Source organism: Dictyostelium purpureum (assembly GCF_000190715.1).
Source record: "Dictyostelium purpureum unplaced genomic scaffold DICPUscaffold_137, whole genome shotgun sequence".
Lineage (NCBI taxonomy): Eukaryota > Evosea > Eumycetozoa > Dictyosteliales > Dictyosteliaceae > Dictyostelium > Dictyostelium purpureum.
This window is the reverse complement of record NW_003519474.1, coordinates 39,365-56,274: the sequence shown is the minus strand read 5'-3', so window position 1 is coordinate 56,274 and position 16,910 is coordinate 39,365. Positions and strand designations below refer to the sequence as shown.

At 25.0% G+C, this 16,910-nt stretch overlaps 5 protein-coding genes across 5 annotated transcripts; 4 read left to right on the top strand and 1 right to left on the bottom strand.

The window, feature by feature from the left end:
- Positions 1-895: 895 nt before the first annotated feature.
- DICPUDRAFT_79331 (uncharacterized protein) lies at positions 896-4,785 on the bottom strand (the record flags this gene model as incomplete). Its single annotated transcript, XM_003288475.1, has 6 exons — positions 896-1,089; positions 1,162-2,553; positions 2,627-3,420; positions 3,508-4,221; positions 4,288-4,579; positions 4,653-4,785. The coding sequence occupies 6 exons, from the start codon at positions 4,783-4,785 to the stop codon at positions 896-898; spliced, it is 3,519 nt and encodes a 1,172-aa protein (XP_003288523.1).
- A 1,630-nt stretch (positions 4,786-6,415) lies between these two features.
- Positions 6,416-9,476, top strand: DICPUDRAFT_152779 (uncharacterized protein; the record flags this gene model as incomplete). Its single annotated transcript, XM_003288491.1, has 4 exons — positions 6,416-6,568; positions 6,629-7,836; positions 8,235-9,170; positions 9,473-9,476. The coding sequence occupies 4 exons, from the start codon at positions 6,416-6,418 to the stop codon at positions 9,474-9,476; spliced, it is 2,301 nt and encodes a 766-aa protein (XP_003288539.1).
- Positions 9,477-9,568: 92 nt separating this feature from the next.
- DICPUDRAFT_152778 (uncharacterized protein) lies at positions 9,569-10,729 on the top strand (the record flags this gene model as incomplete). The annotated part of the gene is made up of 2 exons (XM_003288490.1): positions 9,569-9,836; positions 9,921-10,729. The coding sequence occupies 2 exons, from the start codon at positions 9,569-9,571 to the stop codon at positions 10,727-10,729; spliced, it is 1,077 nt and encodes a 358-aa protein (XP_003288538.1).
- Positions 10,730-11,418: 689 nt separating this feature from the next.
- DICPUDRAFT_47972 (Rab GTPase) lies at positions 11,419-12,816 on the top strand. Its single transcript, XM_003288489.1, has 5 exons — positions 11,419-11,504; positions 11,730-11,781; positions 11,854-12,054; positions 12,134-12,390; positions 12,468-12,816. The coding sequence occupies exons 1-5, from the start codon at positions 11,497-11,499 to the stop codon at positions 12,541-12,543; spliced, it is 594 nt and encodes a 197-aa protein (XP_003288537.1). The 5' UTR covers positions 11,419-11,496; the 3' UTR covers positions 12,544-12,816.
- Positions 12,817-13,578: 762 nt separating this feature from the next.
- DICPUDRAFT_79326 (uncharacterized protein) lies at positions 13,579-16,664 on the top strand (the record flags this gene model as incomplete). The annotated part of the gene is made up of 6 exons (XM_003288488.1): positions 13,579-13,599; positions 13,676-13,755; positions 13,836-14,141; positions 14,234-14,594; positions 14,663-15,636; positions 15,701-16,664. 6 exons carry the CDS (start codon positions 13,579-13,581, stop codon positions 16,662-16,664), a joined length of 2,706 nt encoding a protein of 901 aa, XP_003288536.1.
- Between the last annotated feature and the right edge of the window lie 246 nt (positions 16,665-16,910).

Sequence of the window (16,910 nt, the reverse complement as noted above, 5' to 3'; positions counted from 1 at the left end):
GGCAATTGGAAGAATATGAACAAAATGAGCTGTCTGGATAAACCCCATTTGTGCCTATTAAAATAAATTATAAAAAATAATTAATAAACATTAAAATAATAGTATAAATATTATATTTCTAAAAATAATAGTTACTTGGATAATAAGCTTTTAATCCAAATTTTTCGACAAAGTTCTTATAACAATCATATTCAGCTTGGGGTATTGCTGACAATGAAAAATTAAAAAAAAATAATAAAAAAATAATACAATAAAATTTTTTAACCATTTTTTTTTTTTATTTGATTTTTTTTTTTTACACAAATAAAAAAAAAAACAATTATATGAAAAAAATAATAGAATAAAATGATTAAGTGTGAAGGAAAATTTAAGAAAAAAAAATTAGAATAAAAAAAAAAAAAAATAATGTGATATCAACAACGGTTTCAAAATATTTTTTTTTAATTTTTTTAAATTTTTTTTTTAATAAAAACGGGTTTGGATAAATTTCCAATGACCAGATTCCAGATTTCAAGACAAGATATTATGATGGATTTTTTTTAATTTTTAAATTTAATTATTTTTTTTTAATTTTTATTTTTTTTGGTTAATAATGTGGGAAGTGTTTTTTTCAATGCCGACCCAGCCCAAAGCTATTTCGCATATAATTTTTTTTTTTTTGAATATCAACGTGGGAAGTGATTTTTTCATAATCAACCCAGCTCATAATTTTTTCACAAATATCTTTTTTTTTTTGGCAAAAAAAGATATTTGTGAAAAAATTGTATTGAATTAATTTAATATTTTAAAATTGCCCAAGAATAAGAAATAATTTTTTTTTTTTTAAAATTTTTTTTTTTTTTTAAAAAGAAAAAGGAATAAATTTAAAAATTGAATGATTATTTATTAAAACTATTTAAAGTTTTTTATTAGCGGGGTTCATTTTTAGTTTTTGACCATTTACCACAATTGATTTTCTTTTATAGAAAAGGATACCAAGACAAGAGGCACCAACAACACCAACAACAACACCAACTGGTATTTGCCATTTGATATTTTGTTTTGGTGATTTGCAATCTGAGAAGTCTGATGATAGTAAAACTGAAAAATCTATTTAAAAAAAAAAATTAATATTTAAATAATAGTTTAATAAAAATTATTTTAATTAATTTAATATATTACCTGGATCGATTAAACATTCATTGACACAATGTGGTAAGTGTAATGTGATAGTTACTGAGTCGTTGAGTTTGGTGTATGATGTTGTTAAGAATGTTGGTTTCGAGTCTGATACTACTTTGTTGACGAATCTACCTACAAAATCGACATTATTCTTTGAAAGTTTAATATAACTGAGATCATATTGATGTTTGAGATTTTCAGTGTCTAATTGAGTTTCTTTACTGTTGCAATCATCATTGGTTAATTCGGTTGTGTTTGATTGCATTTCAAGTTGAAGTGTGTTTAAGAATGATTGGTATTTATAGTTTTTAATTGAAACTGTGAATTTAATTGAGTTGTTGGTGAGTAAAAAGTCGATTCCTGCAAATGAAACTGATTTATCGTTTTCAATTTGTTCGATTGTTGATATAACTTTGAATTCATCTTTGTTTGGTGATTGTTCGAATGTATAAATGTTTGATTGTGTTTTGTTTACTGTCCAATCTGATACTAATGGATAACTCTTGACAATTTTATTATTAATATCTATTTCATTTAATGATTTGAGATAGATTTTAAAGTTGATTTTCTCATTTTGAATATCTACAATACCTGTGCTGTTATCTACATTTGATGTTGGTGGTCCAGTTGGTTTGGTTGTATTATCTTTATCTCCTCCTCCGAGCATTGATCCACAATCAAATGATGTATATCCTAAATAACATTCACATTTACCATTTGATGTATTACATTTACCATGTGATGAACAGTTCTTTGGACATTCGAATATGTTTTGTGGTACTTTTGAATAAATGTAAATATCTTTACCAATATAAACAATATTGTTTTGAGTGATATTTACACTGTGAATACCTTTACCTGGTGGTGCTGTGCAATTAATTAAATCGTTTGAAGAGTGTGTAACTGGACATGTTTTTGATCCGATTATAACTGATAATTGGTTGTGTTGTTCACCGAAACTACCATAGAAGCTTGCTTCACCACCATTTTCATTTGATGGGTTAACTGATGTAATATAGTGTTGACTGAACTCACATTTGTCACCACCGAATCCATTATCACAATTACAAATGCCATTTGATGTATCACAATGACCTTGAGATGAACATGTTGGATCTGTACATTCGATAAATAATTCTGAACAATCATCTTGAATATAATTGTCATCACATTTACAAATACCAGTATTAGTGTTACATTGACCGTGTGAGCTGCAATTGTTTGGACATGGGATGTATAATTCTGAGCAGTCATCTTGAATATAGTTGGTGTTACATTGACAAATCCCAGTATTTGTGTTGCATTGACCGTGTGAACTGCAATCATTTGGACATTCTATGTATAATTCTGAACAGTCTAAACCTATATAATTGGTATTACAATCACATTTGCCTTTAAAAAAACAATTAATAAAATTATAATAATTATAATAATGGTTATAAAATTATTTTTAAGTTATTTTTACCTTTTGATTCGTTACAAAAACCATGGCCACTACAATCGTTTGGACAACCTACACAAGTACCAGTGCTTAAATCGCAAATATCTCCTGATGGTGAGCCTTCACAATCATTTGGACATTGTTTATTATTGAGTCTATTATTTTCGAAAACTGCAAATACTTTTTTAGTTTGATTATCATTTTTTATTACAACTAGTTGTTTTTCTGATGATAGTGTGACTGATGTGATGCAAGTAAAGCCGGTGAATGCAGTGTTAGTTACTTGACAATCTGTGCCTGCAATAGTTATAGTTTGTTCTGATTGACCTAAATAACTCGAGAAGAATGTACCAATTGCATTTACCTTATTATTTTCAGCTGTAATAATTGATGTAAAAGTTGGTGGTTTACTTACTAAAGAAAAAGTATAGTCAATATTATTACCGATATTATATAATGTGATGAATTCTTTTTTTTGAAGACTCATGGGTTGATTACAATAATATTCATAACCAAATCTAATAACTGCCTGTGGAACAGTCTTACACATACTGTTAAAGTCACCTGGCCCAAATAGAAAATAATGGTTAAGTTGATGACCAATATCAATACCGCTAAGTATAATAGTTGTTTGATTATGGTATTTAACTTGTGGTTTATAAGTTGTACATGGAATATTCTTATCATAGTTTGAAAAACTATTACCTGCAAATCTATCAAACATAAAGTTTTGGGTACTTATAATATTTTCTGGTCGAGAAATATCACCAAAGCCAGTGTTACTCTTAAAATAACAAGTAAAACATGATGGAATAGAACTAAAAAATATAAATTATTAAATAAAAAGATTAATATTATTATTGTTGTTATTATAATATAATGTTATTACTATAATATATACAAACCCCGTTAATTTATTTTTAGCAACAGATAAAACAGTACCGCACCATGACTCAGGTATAGTACCCGTTAATTTGTTATTGTCATAAAAATATGCTGAACCTTGGCCATTATATTCTGGTAAATCTCCTGATAGGTAGCCATCTGTATAGCTTGCAGTTTTTAAATAGCCAACATCAGTAACTGGGGGTAGTTCGGCGGAGATTGGTAATGTATTAAATGGGGTCATTGAAAATGCAAGATTTGTGGTTGGGCTAACTTTAAATGGAATTTTATTTTGATAAAGGGTTACATTACCAACTAAGCTCATTTTGATAGATTGATAATTGACAAGATTTGACATATCGTAGAATTGAGTTGTTGATTCAAAGTCACCAAAATAATGATACATGGTTTTAATATAAGAGTTTAAGTGAAGATAAAAAGGAATTGTTGATTTAAATGAAAATTGAACATCTGTAGAATTTAAATATTGGAAATTTGTAAGGATATCAGATGGATTGAGAGAACTAAAAGAAAGTCTAACGCTATCAAATTGATAATCCCTAAAATCTGGTAAATTTCCTGCATTTACTATTAATGTCCTTAAATTTTTTTTATCTGCCCCGCTATCAACCTCGAGGGTTGGATATCTCATAGTACTATAGAATGTAAAAGACCTTATATCATTTAAATAAGACATCTTTATATTGGTTATAGGTCCATTAGTTTCAATATAGCTATTATATTTTTAAATAAAATATTAGTATTTTTGTTTTTTTTTTAAATAATAATAATCTACCCACAAAGAGTTTAGTTCTGGTAATTTTTGTGTAAATTGTTTTAAATTATTATAGATATAGAATACTTTTACAACTGTTGGGAATTTATAGTAAATAAGCTCCTCAGATGGTTCTATTTTTTCTAAATAAATCTGAGTTATATATGGGAAACACAAAAGATCATTAACCGATACTGTTTCGCCGTCTGTAGGATTTTCACCGTTACCTACTTTGCCTGAAAATATACTAATAGATCCATTGCTATGGCAATTGGAATATGGACAAAATGAGCTGTCTGGGTAAACCCCATTTGTACCTATAAATATAAATTAAAAAATTAATAAACTTTAAAATAATATTATAAAGATATTTCTAAAAATAATAGTTACTTGGATAATTAATTTTTAATCCAAATTTTTCGACAAAGCTCTTATAACAATCATATTCAGCTTGGGGTATTGCTGATTTTGAAAGTTTAAAAAAAAATAATAAAAAAATAAAACAATAAAATTTTTTAATCATTTTTCTATTTTTAATTAATAAAAAAAAGATTATACAATAATAATACAATTATAACAAAAAAAAAATACAATCTTTTTTTCAATTAAAATAAAAAAAAAAAAAATTAAAACGAAAGCTTGTCTCCCTATTTTTCAAAATAATTATTAATAAAAAAATATAAAAAATTTATATTTTGGATACCAGTCTATAACAAGTGTTTTTAAAAAAAAAAAATTTATTTTATATTTTTTTTTTTTTTTTTTTTTTTACGCATTTTTAAATAATTTTTTTTTAATTTCTATTTAAATAAAATAAATAAATAATTATTAATAATATTTATAATAATTAAATAGTAATAGTATTATAATGATAAAATGAAAAATAATAATAATGAATACATTCTAACAGTATTTTACTAAAATCTCAATCGATCAATTAGAGAATAAAAATTGAAATAAGTAAATGCCCACCGACGAGAAATCATTGGAGTATTCAAATTTGAATTTAATCGAAGGTCACATTGTAGCCCGCCCAAGTACTAAAAGAAGCAATTAAAAATTGTGATTAGATAAAGTTAAAACAATTTTTAGATATAAACTAGTACTGAAAAAAAATTTAAAGCACAAGTCAATAAAACAGGTCAGAGGATGATATTCAACTATTCAAAATTATCGAATTTTAGAAATTTACAATGAATTGTTTAGAATTAATATCACCACAGTCATGGGAATCTTTAGCTTGTAATATCAATATATTAAAAAAATATTTATAATATTTCAATTAACCTTGAATTATTTATACAGTATCGGAAAATACAGCTCCAATAAAACAAAATAGAGAAATTTTCAAAAGAATCATAGTAATATAATTTCAATAGAACCGCTGCTAATAAATTAATAATAGTAAAATAACAGCAATAAAGATAATAGTAATAATGTAGATAATAATACCACAATAGGTATCAATATTAATGGTAATAATATAGACGGTCAACTATTAAACTATTTAATTATTATTTTAAAAGTCATAAAGATTTATATTTATTTTTAAAATGGGTTAAATTAAACAAATAAAATCTGAACCTTTTTTTTTTTAAAAAAACTATTTTTTTTGGGTGTTTTTTAATTTTTTTAATTTATAATCTATAGCGCTATTTGTTCTATCTCTATAATTTTTTTAATTTTAAATAAACAAATAACTTTTATAATTATTAAAACCTCTTTTTTTTTTTGTTTATTTTTTTTTGTTTTTTGTTTTTTGTTTTTGTTTTTGTTTTTTTTAATTAAAAAGTCTATTTGTTTTATACCCCTAGATAATCTATTCTGAAATATCTTTTTCAAAATTTAATAAAAAATTAAATTTAAAGAGATGAAGAATATTATCATGTAATTTTCAAATAAAAAAACAAAAAAATACCCCATAAAAAAATAAAAATTATTTTTTTTTGAACAGGGAACATCAATATAAATGTCTCCATTAGAACAATACAGAATTGATTTTGATTATTATTTTACATACACTTTAATTTTTATCGACACTAAACATGAATGGTATATATAGTTAAATATTTAATACAATATATTGAAAAAAGATAATTAATATTAATTATATTATTCTAAAACAATATATACATTATCATAGAATTATAAAAATGAATATTAACAATGATTTTAAAATTATAAATACTAAAAATAATACAATATACAACTGTATAATTATTGGTGGAGGTTTATCAGGTTTAAATTGTGCTTATAAATTAAAGGAAAAAGGATTAGATTCTTTTCTTTTGTTAGAGGCGAGAAATGTAATAAAAAAAATATAAAATAATTATAATTTAGTAAACTAACTTTATTTATATAAATAGAGGTTTGGAGGAAGAACGGAAACAATTAAACTTGGGAAAAACAAGTGGATTGAATTGGGTGGCCAGTGGATAGGCAGCAACAGCCCGCTCTTAAGCAAACTTGTAAAAGAGCTGAATCTGAAAACTTATAAGCAATACTATGACGGTAAAACTGTAGTTGCCGTGGACTCTATTACCAGCAAAGAGGTGGATGAAGATTGTTTTAGCTTCGATGATTTTGGTATTGAAAATTTAAGTTATTTTATAAAAGAGTTTGATTTAACACTATCCAAAATAAACTTTAAAAATTTGAACAACTCTAAAGAATTAGTTGATAGTTTGGATGCTTTGTCTGTTCATGATTGGTTGATCAGTGAAAAAAATAAAAAAAATGCCACTGAAAAAGTGTTGATTTTTTTTGATTGGGTAACTAAAATGTCAATTGCTTCAAGTTCTAAAGATATAAGTGTTTTGTTTTTTATGAAGTATATAAAGTCGGTGGGGAGTTTGGAAGGTGTATTTATGTCGAATGATCAAACAACCGAATATGAAAGAGTTATTGGCGGATCACAATTAATATCTGAAAGAATGGCCCAATATATCGGTAAAAAACACTTTAGACTAAATAGCAAGGTAATTGAAATAAACCAAACTAACCCAAACAACCTGATTAAAATAACCACCGAAACTAACCGTAGATTTTACTGTCGAAAACTTATTGTAACTATACCCCCTGCTTTAACGAAACTTGTTTCGTTTTATCCAAAACTTCCTTTAAAGAAAAAATTATATATAAGTCAATTGGACCATGGAAACGCCATTAAAGTTGTTGTTGTGTATAAAACTGCATTTTGGAGGGAAAAGGGCTACAGTGGAAAAATAATCTCTTTTGAAGGCCCAATAAAAGACACATTTGATAATTGCACCCACGATAACCGGGTGAACTCTATTGTTGGGTTTATTGTTGGTAGCGACGATGTTAAATTTTGGAGTTCTAAAACAGTTGATGAAAGAAAGCATGCCATACTTTCTCAATATGCTAAATACTGGGGCGTAGAGGCATTGCATCCTATTTACTATAACGAAAAAAATTGGAACGAAGATTCATTCTCTGGTGGTTGTTTTACTGCTATCTGCGCACCCGATGCCAACTATTCATCAAATAGTAGTGACTATCCAAAACCATTTAAAAATATCCATTGGGCTGGTACTGAAACATCGAATGAATGGTATGGTCATATGGAAGGTGCATTATCATCAGCAAATAGGGTAATTGATGAAATTTTAAACTAAATTATAAATACGAAAATAAAATAAAAAATTAAAAAAAAAAAAAAAAAACACTTTAAATATCTAAAACCGTATGGTTGTATTTTATTGTGTCATTTTGGAACCATTTTATATATTTTTTTTTTATTTTTTTTTTATAAATATCTTTTTTTTTTTTTTTTTTTAATTTTTTTTTTTTTTTTTTTTTTTAATGTATATTATTAGATAGAATAAATAGATGTACAGCCTAAACATACAAGTAAAAAATGAAAGAGGTAAAACACCATGGTAAATATTAGATTATAAAAAATTAAAATCATTATTTATAAAAAATTAACAAAATTTTTTTTATTTTTAGGGAAAGAGTCGATTTAACATTAAATAATAACAGCTTTACAATTAAATATAAAACCAAAATACCAGATGTAACAATATATTTTAATGATGTAGATATAGAGGAAAATGATGTAAACTCGATATCACCAAAAACAATCAACGAAATTGAAATGGACTCTATGAATCCACAACCATCATTTACTATCACCTTAAAAACAATAAACAAAAGCATGTGGTGGATTATTGATACCCACACTCAAGATATATACAACCAATGGGTTGGAACAATAGGACAATACAAATCCAACCAACAGCCATATATTCCACCTCAACAATCAATGCCTGCTCAGACCTATTTGCCACCACCTGTATATCCACAAACACAAATACAAACACCTCAAGAGCCAATAATAACCAATGGTGGTGATATCGAAGAGAATAGTAAAAATAAAAATAAAAAAAATAAAAAGGACTCTTTTTATTTTTCACATGAATGCAAATTTAAAACATTTGGAGTTTCGTTTTTGGTGTACTCATTAATATGGTGTGGTTTATTTGTAATGCTTTGGTATGTTTTAATTTCGGATAATATAGAAAAAGATCCAGTTCCAACTATTTGTACTTTAGTTTCAAAAGATTCAAAAGTGTATGGTCCACCAAAAGACAATGGACTATATGACTACGAGGTGACCTATACATTCAGATATATTGCCAATGGCACCGAAATCACCAGCACATACTATCAAATCGAAGAGCCCTGTATTGGCGCATCAGCACTTAAGCCAGGATGCGTATTAAGACAAGTCCCATCTGATGGAACCATCAGTTGTTATTTCGATAAAAACCATCCAAGAAGGGTTTGGATTGATAATACTTATGAAAGCTATAGAGATTTAAAACAAATATTTATTATAATTTTTATTTTATTATTACCATTATTAGTTTTATTATATTATACGTAAGTGATCAATAATAATCTCATAAATATCAAAATATATTTACTAATTTGTTTTATTTTAATTTTTATTTTATTTAGATATAAACATTACAGATTAAAAAATGGAAAAAAACTCTAACCCAGATTCCTTTTATAAACCAAAAGTATCCATAAATAAATCATTCACACCCAAAATAATTTTTTAAAAAAAAAAATTAATTATTTTTAAATTTTTTTGTTTTTTTTTAATTTTTTTCAAATATTTTAAAATTTTTTTTTTTTTTTTTTTTTTTTAATTACCTCAACTGTTAACAATTAAATAGTTGAATAAACACCACACTACTTCAATTTATTTTTTCATTATAAATAACTTTTTTTTAAAAAAATAAAAGTTATCAATAAAATAAATAATAATAATAATGGATAATAAAAGAAAAAATGAAAATGGTATTGTTTTAGTAGATAATAATAATAATGGTAGTAGTGGTGGTAGAATAAAAAAACAAAAAGGAGAACTAGCAGTAATAACCAAAGGTGAAGGTAGAGAAATTATATTGGGTACTGAAAGAACATCAAAATTAGAGCATCCAATTATTCAATTAACAGGGCACAAAGGAGAAGTTTATACTTGTAAATTTAATTCATATGGTACTGCTTTAGCAAGCGGTGGTTTTGATAAAGAAATATGTATGTAAACAGAACTCATTCATTAATAGTTATAGTATAACAATAATAGCATTAATATTAACAATAATAAAATTAATTTATTAGTTTTATGGAATGTTTATGGTGAATGTATAAATTATTCTGTATTAAAAGGACATAAAGGAACAATTTTAGAATTACATTGGTCAACAGATTCAAACGAAATTTATTCAGCATGCACTGATAAATCTATTGGTGTATGGGATGCAAATAAAGGAGAATTAATAAAAAGAATTCGTGAACATACAGCAGTAGTAAATTCATGTTATCCAGCTAGACGTGGACCACCATTGGTAGCATCAGGATCAGATGATGGCACAGCAAGAGTATTCGATACACGTAGCAAAGGAAGCACTCATACACTCAAACATAAATACCCAATTACAAGCGTATGTTTTTCAGATGCATCTGATCAATTAATTAGTGGTGGTTTAGATAATATCATTCGTATTTGGGATTTACGTAACGACGAAGAACCATTAATAACAATGAATGGTCATCAAGATACCATTTCGGGTATGAGTGTTAGCAAAGATGGTGCCTATCTCTTATCAAACTCTATGGATAACACACTCAGACAATGGGATATTAGACCCTATGCCCCTCAAAATAGAAATATTAAAACATTTATAGGTGCCCAAAATAATTTTGAAAAAAATTTAATCAAATGTTCATTTTCACCAGATTCAAGAAGAGTGGCCACTGGCTCCTCCGATCGTCAAGTTTATATTTGGGATTCAAATACAACAAAGATACAATACTGTTTACCTGGTCACAATGGTACCGTTAATGAAGTAGCATTCCATCCAAACGAACCAATTATTGCTTCCGCCTCTTCTGATAAATCAATTTATTTGGGTGAAATTAAACTTTAAAATTTATTTATAATATCAAAAAATATCAAAAACAATATATTAATCAATAATAATCAATAATAATCAATAATTAATAATTAATAATAATAATATTTTATTTTTATTTTTTTCTTTTTATTTATTTTTTTTTATTTTTTATATTTTTTTATTTTTTTTTTTTATTACTTTTTATAATACTAAAAATAACAAAAGTAAAAACAATGGGGTTAGATATTTAAATAATTAAAAAAAAAAAAATTATATAAACGACATTATAATAAAAGTAATTAATTTCCAATTTAAGAATTTTAAAAAAGATATATTCTTTATATAAAGAATATATCTTTTATTTTTTTATTTTTTCATTTTATTTTTATTTTAATCACAATAGGGTTTATTTTAAATTTTAATTTGTTTAAGATAATTTGTGTGTATATGTGGCTTATTATACTCCAATATATTTATACTATAGAGAAAAACATTGGATAAAAAAATAATAAAAAATGAAAAAAATAATAAAAATAAAAAAATAAAATAAAAGATACTTGTAAAAATAATAATAATAATTTAATATATTATTTATTTATTTATCATAATTTTTTTTTATTTTTTCAATAATTATTGAAAAATTTTTATTTTTTTATTTTTTATTTTTTTTCAAATTTATTTTTTTTTTTTTAATTTTTTTATTTTTAAATTTTTTTATATATTGTTTTTTATTTTTTTTATAGCATATAGTAGATCATTTAAAATATTATAAATATTTATATATATACATTTCAATAAACATGGCAGAGTATGTTATTAATATTAGAATCAATAGCAACACAGGTTTTGTTTTTTTTTACTTTATTTATTTAATAAAATAGATAAATAGTATGGTGAAAAAAATAAAGAAATCGATTTCGATGACCAGTAAAAAAAAATTTCAAAAAAAAAATAAAAAAACCTTTTTTTCACATATAAAATAGTTTTTTTCTATTGAAATAGTAAAACTAACATATATTTATTACAATTTTAGTGAAGAAATCTTATTTAAAATTATTTTAGTTGGTGAAAGTGGTGTTGGAAAAGTAAATAGATATTAAAAAAATAATAATAATAGTATACAAAAAGATATTAATTTAATTTTATTATTTATTTAGTCAAGTATATTAGTTAGATTTACAGATAATACATTTACACCACATTTTGCACCAACTTTAGGTGTAGATTTTAATGTAAAAACAATTAGAAATAAAGAGACAGGTCAAACTGTTAAATTACAACTTTGGGATACAGCAGGTCAAGAAAGATTTAAATCAATTACACAAACTTTCTATAGAGGATCACATGGTGTTATTGTTGTACGTAAATCAAAATAATAAATAAATAATAAAAAAAAAACAAAGGCGATGGTTAATTAATTCTATTTTTATATTTTAGGTATATGACGTTACTGATCCAAAATCATTTGAAAGATGTAAAAATTGGGTCGAAGATATTAATCAAAACACACAAGATGGTATGATTATTATATTGGTCGGTAATAAATCCGATTTAGCATCCCAAAGAAAAGTAACTTTTGAACAAGGTCAACAAATGGCTGAACAATTAAAAACTAAATTTTTAGAAGTCTCTGCTAAAGAAAATAGCGGTATTACTCAAGTATTTGATATTTTAGTTCAAGATATTGAAGCAACGTAAGTAAAATATAATATAGATTTACTATTACTATTACAGGTATACTAATTATAATACAATATATTTGATGATTTAGCATGAGGAATAGCGAGGTTGCACAAAAACAAATGGATTTAAATCAAATGAATGGTCAAAAGAAATCTTGCTGTTAAATTATTTAAAATCAATTATTATAGTTTTTTTTTTTCCAAATCCTTTATTACCATATATATATATCCAAACCATCCAATTTTTTAAAACCCTTCATACATTCACACCGCCATTAAACTCAAAGAAAGAACATCTATCCTTCTTTTAATAATATTATATCAATAACAATACTCTATAAAATAATTTTTTATACTTTTTTTTTTTCTTTACAAAAAAAGTTACCATCCACAACCTTTTTAAAACATAAATAAAATGCCCAAATGGGTTTGTTAATTAAAAAAAAAAGAAAAAAAAAGAAAATTCTTATATTTAAATTGGCAAATAGTGATTGGTTATGTCCTTTCTAGATATTTTTTATAATTTAAAAAAATAAATTTATTTTTAAATTTTTATATTTTTATTTTTATTTTTATTATTACTTTTATTATAACTTTTATAATTTTATTAGAATAACAAAACAAAAAAAGAATCTTTCCCACTGGGAATTAATCACCATCATCAAATCTAATTACAAATTTAAAATATTTTTTTTTTTTTTTTTTTTTTTTTTTTTTTTTAGGTTTTCGAAAAAAATCAAAAAAATAATATCTTTTTTTCTTTTTTTTTTTTTTATTTTTTTAAAATTTTTTAAAATTTTTTATTTTTATTTTATTTATTTTTTACCCATTGCCTTTTTGCAAAAAAAAAAAAAAAAAAAAAAAAGAGATATACATATTCTTTTTTTTTTTGTTTGGTGTGGATTTGATTGTTTACTAATTTAGTATATATTAATAAATTTGCATATATACACCACATATACATATATAAAAAGATTTTATTTATTATAATACATACCAAACACATCAAACACACATCGAAATCTGTTTAAAAAAAAAAACATATTATTTTTTTATTTTTTAAATTAATTTTAAAATAATTATTATCATTATTATTATTATTTAAATTATTATAATAATTTATTTTTTTTTAATTTTTTGTATTATAAAAAGTTTGTATAGTAAAATTTATATTTATTAATCAAATAAAACCAATTAAACATGGATACCGACAAGTTATCAGTAAGTAAATAGTTTAGTTATAGTTATAGTTATTTATATAAATATTTATACTAATTTGTTTATTTCCCGATTATAGTTACAGTGGAAAAAGAGTGCTTGGTTAAATTCAACACAACTTTATGGAGAGTTAACAGATATTATTATTAAAGATACAATGTATGCAGATATAGATATATAGATATATAGATTAAACGATATTCAAATTAAAATTAATTTATAATTTTTTTTTATTATAGATTTACAAGATCATTTGCAAATATTATTGATAATTCAGAAGTTGATTCATTTTCAAAAAATATAGTTAATATTTTTACAGCAGCAAATAAAACATTACCATTAATCAAAGATTTAATTTATAACGAATTCAATACCAAGGTTTTAGCAGAAGGTGAAGGATCTATTCTTCGTGGTAATAGTATTGTAAATAAAATTGAAGGTGCCTATGTGCGTTTAATTGGTGCAAATTATTTAAGATTTGTATTAAGTGATTTAGTTACCAAAGTTGTATTAGATACCGATTTAAAATTAGAAATTGACCCAAGGTAAGCACAAATTATAAATTATCAAAATATAAATACCACCATAGATTTCTAATATTTTTTCTTTTTCTATTTTTCTTTTTACTTTTTTTTAGAAAACTTAATGATTATTTTGAAGATGGAGCAATAGAATATGAAAGAAAACATCAGGAATTAGAACTAAAAGAAAATCAAACAAGTTTACATCAAGTCGCTCAAATGTTTTTAGATAGAATTACAGATCCAGTCGTTGTAGAGGAGATGCCAAGAGAAATTAGAGCAATCGCAGATTACACTGCCGAAAGTGCTTTAAGATATGCTCCAGAATCATTAGCTCCATTAGTTGGTGGTTTCATTATGTTACGTTTCTTTTCTCCAGCTATTGTCACACCAGAATATTCAAAATTATTATCATCAGAAGTTGTACCATCAAAAAGAGCAAAGAGAAATCTTGTACTTTTAGCTAAAGTTTTACAAGTATGTTTACAGCTAATATAAATTTAAAAACTAAAACAACTTATTAATCATACCTTTTTTTATCTTAGAATGCATCCAATGGTGTTTTATTTGGTGGAAAAGAAGATTTTATGACATGTATGAATAGTTTCATTACTGATAATAAAGAAAAGATGTCAAGTTATTTTACATTAATTTGTAAAGATCCAATAAATACACCAACTAATAAATGGATAGATTTAGAAGGTAAACCAACAACAAATGTTTCTACAAGTACACCAACAACAGTACCACCAACAGCAGCAGCAGCTAATCCAAATTCAAATCCAAATGGTTGGAGTAAACCAGTATTAGGTGGATCTAAATGGTTAGCAACAACTCCATCAGGCACAGTTTCGACACCACCAATTGCAAACAATGGATCAACAGCACTTCAATCATCCTCATCATCAAATAAAGGCGGTTCAATGAAAAGCAGCGGAAGTAGTGGCAATTTGGCAGGTAGTGTCAGTAGCAGCGGTGGCGGTAGTTGGGATTCCTATATCAAAAACATTCAGATCAGTGATTTATTCGACCTTCATAGAATATTCGATTTATATAAAGAAAAGATAGTGAGCAAACTTTCAACACCGGGTAATGGTTGTATAAAAACAGCAAATAGAGTTACAGATATTTTAAAGGAGTTGGGTCCATCACCAAAAACCAAAAACGAAAGAAAAAAGAAAGAAACCGATGCTTCAGAAGAACCAAATACAGAAAACAATGGCTCAATCGGTACAGCTTTAGAAGATTGCACCCATATGTTAGAGAGGGCTCGTTTCCTTTTCCAGGGCCCAAATGACAAGAATGATAGATCTGTATTCTATTTAATTGTAAACCGTGTTAAACCCGAAGTTTTCGATAACGTTAATCCACTTATTGCTCATATATTCAAAGTTATGGATCCTCATACCAATAGTCCATACACATTAGTTGTCGATATGTCATGGGCTCATATTTCCAATGAATTAAAAAAGGCAATTTTTACTCATTTACCAAAGTTAGCTGAAATTTTTTCAAGAAAGTAAGATATCCTTAATTTATTAAATTTTAAAAAAAAATCAAATACTAATATTTTTTTTTAATAGGTATAAAAAAAATATAGATAAAATTTTTATTGTACATCCATCAGCTTATACTAGGGCTGTTGTTTATTTTATGAGTGCCTTTACAAGTAGAAAGTTAAAGAGAAAGATTCATGATATTTATAATTGGAAAGAACTAACTCAATATATCGAAGCAGAAAATATTGCATTACCAGAAACCAGTAAAGATTTTATTACAAAGAGTTACAGAGTCGTTAAAATCAATTCAAAAGGTAAAAAACAAGAAAGACTAATCAAGTTTACAAGCAATTCTCTTTTAAATATTGATCCAAAAACACATAGAATTCAAAATGAAAAAAGAATTGACGAAATTGACGAAATTAGCTCCAGAATCGGCTCTCTTCAAATCCATATGAGACTATCTGACTCTTCCTCATGTACATTTGGTAAAAATCAATCATTAACAAATAGAATCGGTTTCCTCTCATTAGGTGGCGGTGGTAGCAGCAACAACAGTGTCAATCATTCAAATAAAGATAAAGACAAATTGGGTGATAGCACCAGTCGTAAATATGTTTGCAACGATGAGTTGGAAAGAGATCATATTTTACAAGATATCTTTGAAACTGGTTTCAAAATGGGTCTTTCAAGTAGATCTGCAAAATCTTTACCAACCGAATATAAAGTTATCAAAGTAAACAATGTAGGCAAACATCAAGAACGTATTTTTAAACTGACAATTGACTCACTCTTAAATTTAGACCAACAAAGAATTAAATCTGAAAATAGTTTTGCTGGTATCGAAGAAGTCACTCTTGACAAAGATGAGGACGATGTCGTTTGGATCAAATTTAAATCCGAAAGTAATAAAAGGAAAATTATCTGTAATAAAGGTGAAGGTAAACAATTACACTATGTATTAACCGATGCTATCAATAAATATCAAACTACTATTGATATTCAAGAAGGTGCTTTGAAACTTGATGCCGAAGAAGGTTCATATTAATAAATAATAATAATAAAAAAATTAAAAAAAAAAAACCAATAATAATTAATATAATAATTTATAATAATTAACAATAACAACAATAATATTAAAATAAGTGATTAACTTAAAACTAATCATTTAGTGTAATTTTAGTTTTATAAAAAAAAAATAATAAAAAAAATATAAAACATTCTATTTATTAATAAAAATATTAAATTTGTCATCATATACTTTAATTATAATCATTGGTTGATTTATTTAATA